At 58.4% G+C, this 5,030-nt stretch overlaps 1 protein-coding gene across 1 annotated transcript in view; it reads right to left on the reverse strand.

Annotated features, from left to right (window-relative positions):
- Positions 1 to 4,918, reverse strand: part of LOC104938913 (suppressor of cytokine signaling 7) — a 16,022-nt gene extending 11,104 nt beyond the window's left edge. The window contains exons 1-3 of the mRNA XM_027276240.1: positions 3,347 to 4,918; positions 2,887 to 3,246; positions 2,363 to 2,424 (exon numbers count right to left, since the gene is read on the reverse strand). Coding sequence (XP_027132041.1) covers positions 2,363 to 2,424; positions 2,887 to 3,246; positions 3,347 to 4,437 — 1,513 coding nt within the window. The 5' untranslated portion in view covers positions 4,438 to 4,918. The remainder of the gene's footprint in view (positions 1 to 2,362; positions 2,425 to 2,886; positions 3,247 to 3,346) is intronic.
- Between the last annotated feature and the right edge of the window lie 112 nt (positions 4,919 to 5,030).

The following is a 5,030-nucleotide window of genomic DNA, read 5'->3' on the forward strand; positions in this document are numbered from 1 at the left end:
GAAAAGGAAGAAAAACAAGGGGAGAGCGAAAGAAGAGACGAGGAAACGAAAAAAGACGAAGGAAAGGAGGAAGAAGAAGAAGCGAAGAGAGAAGAGGAAGAAGAAGAGGGGGAAAGAAGCGGACGAGAAAAGAAAACGAAAGAAGAAGGAAGAAAGAAGGTAAAAGGGAGAGGAAAGTAAGCAGAGACGAAGAGGGCGGAGAGGAAAGAAGAAGAAGAAGAGAACAAGAAAAGGCGAGAAGGAAGAGGAGAGGAAGAAGAACGAAGAAGAGAAGAAGACGAAAAAGAAGAAAGACGAAGAAAGATACGTAGAAGAAGAAGAAGAAAAGAAAAGAAGAAAAGGGAGAGGAAGAAGAAGAAGAAGAGGAAGAAGAAAAAGGAAGAAAGGAAGAAGCGGAAGAGAAAAGAAGCAGGAGGAAGAAGAGGCAGAAGAAGGACGAGGAAGAAGAAGAGAAGAGGACGAAGAAGAGGAACGAAGTACGAGCAGACTGGACTCCGTCTGGGGGGTGGAGGAGGCGTCGGAGAGAGAGAGAGAGGCTCACCCCCTCCGAGAAATATCCACTCAACCAGGACACCGTCTCACCTGGAGAGACCCGACAGGGCAGAGAGACGACAGACAGACACCGACGGGACAGACCGGCAGAGAGAAGACAGACAGACAAGACACAGACAGAAGAAGCCAGAGGAAGGGCCGACACACGACACAGACCCCCCCCCCACCCCCCCCCCGCGCCCCCGCCCCCTCCCCCCCCCCCCACGGCGAGAGGACAGACAGGACCGCGACAGACAGACAGACAGACAGACAGGACAGGCAGAGAGGGGGGTGACAAAACAGACCAGACAGACGACCCGACAGACCCAGACAGACAGCCCCAGACAGACAGGCATACAAGAGAGCGACAGACAGACACAGGAACAGACCAGACCGACAGGCAGAGAGACAGACAGAAGACAGACAGACGACAGACCGACACAGACAGGCAGAGAGACAGACCAGACAGGGGGACAGGACAGACAGAACAGACAGACAGACAGAGAGACATGAAGACAGACAGACAGACACAGGACAGCAGGCAGACAGAGAGACAGACCGGACACAGACCGACCCAGGACAGACAGGCAGCGAGACAGACAGACACCGACAGACCGGACAGACAGGACAGTCAGACAGACAGACAGACACAGACAGACACCGACAGAAGGCAGAGAGACAGACAGAGAGAGACAGGAACAGACACAGACAGACAGGGCAGAGAGACAGACAGACACAGACAGGACAAGACAGACAGGCAGAGAGACAGCCGAACACAGACGACAGACGGACAGACAGTCCGCTACAGACAGACAGACACCGACAGACACAGACAGACAGGCAGAGGAGACAAGAAGAGAGGCAGACAGACACAGACAGACAGGACAGCCAGTACAGACGGGACGAAGAGGACAGACAGACACGACAGGACAGGCAGAGCGACAGGACCGCCACAGACCGACACCGAGACAGACAGACAGACAGCCACAGACCGACGACAGACGGTGTTAGAGCAGGAGTGAACTGTTAGTTTGTTAAATCTAACCCCACGCTGACATCACAACACGCAGTGTTCACCTGCACGCCAGGTGCGTCGAGTGATGTCATGATTACCCAGTAATACAATGTGACCCTCCCGTGTTTAAACTCACACATGATGAAAACACACCACCACGGACACACACACACACACACACTCACAGACACACACACACACACACGCACTCACACACAACACCCACACACTCACCACACACCACCTCAAACACACACACACCCACACCACAGTCACACACACTCCACACCCACACAGACCACACACACATTCACCACACACACACAGGACACACTCACTCCACTCACACCACACAAACACACACACACAGTCACAAACTCACACAACAGACACACTCACTCACACGACAACACACTAACTCACACACACAGACACACCACACACCACACCGACCACACTCTCACAACTCCACACACACACACACACACACACACACACACACACACACACACACACACACACACACACACACACACACACACACACACACACACACACACACACACACACACACACACACACACACACACACACACACACACACACACACACACAGACACACACACACACACACACACACACACACACACACACACAGACACACACACTCACACACACACACACACACAGACACACACTCACACACACACACACTCACACACACAGACACACACACTCACACACACAGACACACACAGACACACACTCACACACACACACTCACACACACACACACACAGACAGGTGTGTTCTTACCGGTGAAAGCAGGAGTGAAGGGCACCGGAGAGAAGGCACTGTGAGGTCTGGACACCTGCAGCCTGGAGACACAACAACACAGCATCATCACCATGACAACCAGCATCATCACCATGACAACCAGCATCAGGTCACATAAACCAGCTGAAACATGAATATTCATGAGCAGGTGGAGGGTGTGACAGGTGAGCTAACAGCTGTCTGAGACTCAAACGGAGGATGCTGATTGGAAGAATCACTTATAAACAACCAATCAGAGCCTTTGTTTGGATTCCCACAATGCTTTGGTGGATGTAAACAGGAAGTACGAGTCTGTTAGCTGTTAGCACTTCCTGATCCAAACACTGTTGCCGTGGTTACAGGCTGCAGCATGTAACAGCTTGCCATCGCCGTGGCAACGCCTCATCCCTCTCTCTCTCAGAGCCTGTCACCATGACAACAGCTGGAAAAAGTTCTGCAGGAGTTCTCTGAAGTTTTGCTCCCAGGTGAGCTGTCAATCAGACACATGCCCCGCCCCCTCTCACCTGTCCTGCTCCGTGCTGCACGTGGACCCCCACACGTCCAGCAGGCTCCCCCCGGACGAGGTGGACGACGCCAGGCTCGGCCTCTTGTCCAGCAGCCCGCCCGACCCGCCGCTGGAGCTCTTGGTTCTGAACAGCTTGCTGAGCCGGACCTTCAGGGACCCGCCTCTCCTCGACTTCCCCCGCGCACTCTTCTCCCCCGCTCCCGCCTCTCCCTCCAGGACCACGAGGGGCGACGGGCACCGCCCCGCTCCGCCCGAGGCCACACCCAGTTTGGGGGTGGTGGCGCGGCTCTGCGGCTGCGAGCGGGACTGGTTGCTCGGTTGCTGGCTGCGGGTTCGGGTCGCCGATGCCGCGCGCGGCCTGGAGGGTCTGAGGCGGGTGGGGGGGTAACGGGGCATGGGGGCGGGTTGCGGTGGCGGTCGGGGGCACACGCCGCCCCGCCCTCCGCCAGCCGGTGCACCGCACGGCACGCGCCCGCTCAGCGTGGCGCAGAGAAACTGGCCCCGCCCCCCCAGGCAGGCCGGTCCCACACACGCCCACCCTCCCCCCTTCCTTGGCGTCCCCCATGTCCTCACCGTCCCCGAGCCGCCCCACCTCCTCCGAGCCCAGACCCTCCAGAACCAGCAGGGCGTCGCTGGTCTCGCTCGGGTCCTCGCCGCCCGTGCCCGAGCCCAGCACGCCGTGACAAGAACACCGAGGGACGGGCAGCACCACCTCGCCCCCACCTCCTCCCCCCTCCCTCCCCTCACCCAGCTGGCCCAGCCTCCGGGCTAGAGCCAGAACCGGGTCCTCGCCCCCGGAGTCCAGAAGGCCCAGACGCAGGGCTTGGTCCAGCAGGCCCGGGGGCCATTTAGCCAGTCGGTCTGTCAGCAGGCGGTGTCGGTAGCACAGAACCGATCCGGACTCAGAGTCCAGAGCCGGAACCGCCTGCTGGGCGGTCTGGGACCCGTCCTTGGACAGTCTGAGGACCGGGTGCCACTGGAGGAGCTGGTTCTGTGGCTGCAGGTTGTCCTCTGCAGGGTGTGAGTTCCGGTCCTTCCCGCCTCCAGGCACGGGACCAGCTGTGCTGCCGGGACCGGTACCTGACCCAGAGTCCAGCTGCTGTCTCCCCGGGGGCGGCTGCTCCAGCCCGCACTCCAGGATCCGGTCTCCGGACCGCAGCAGGTTCTGGAACACCATGAGCTGAGCCCTCGACCCGTGCCCGGCCGAGCCGTGCTGCACCGGATAGTCCACAAACCGCTGCGCCGCTACCGCAAAGTCCTCCGGCGGCGGAGGGGACAGCGGCGCGTCGGAGCCCGGCGGGGCCTGCGCCAGCAGCAGCCCGCCGTCCAGCTCACCTTTCCCGGGGAGCGGGGAGCTGTAGTGCGGGGAGGCCGAGCCGAGGCCGGCCGAGGGGCCGCTGGGGTCCAGATCAAACCCGCCGCTGTGGTGACCGAGCACGGGTTTAACGGGCCCGAACCCGTCCGGTTCGTCCAGCCGGTCGTACTCGGCCGCGGACACGAGCCGCATCAGGACGAAGTCCGGAGACTTTTCTGGCTGCGCGTCGTTCATCCCGACAGGCTAACGTTAGCGGCTAACGGCTCCGCTTCTTACATAACACCGAACAGCTGCGGCATCCCGCCGCGAGGCGAACCGGGCAGCCCGACGGAACACACAGCGACAGCCATGGAAGGTCCGGTCCGGTTCGTGACGGTAACGGCTCCGCTGCTCGCTGCTGAACGCCGCCAGAACACGGACAGACATGAGAACCCGCCCGGTACACGGCAGCTAGCTGTTAGCCCCGGACGGACTCATCCTCCGGTGATGTGAGGAGGAGGGGCGCGCGGGGCGGCGGCATCAATAACCGATCACAGCTGATCGATGAACGGAGGCTCGGCGCGCGCTGAACGGTGAAGCCCGAAACCGAACCCTCCATCCGAGGAACACTTCCCGGTACCGGAGAGCTCCGGAGAGGTCTCTCCCTGTCTCCGTGACAGCGCTGACTGATCGATGATCGATGATCGATGATTTATACAATCAGTCCGAATCTGTTTAATTCAGTGATTTATTATAATTCATGTTTATTATGTTTTATATTATTTAGTTTGTTTTGTTGTTTATATTTTAAATTCAGATTTATTTTATGTTTTTATTTATTTTATGTT

Source organism: Larimichthys crocea, unplaced genomic scaffold (genome assembly GCF_000972845.2).
Source record: "Larimichthys crocea isolate SSNF unplaced genomic scaffold, L_crocea_2.0 scaffold33, whole genome shotgun sequence".
Lineage (NCBI taxonomy): Eukaryota > Metazoa > Chordata > Actinopteri > Sciaenidae > Larimichthys > Larimichthys crocea.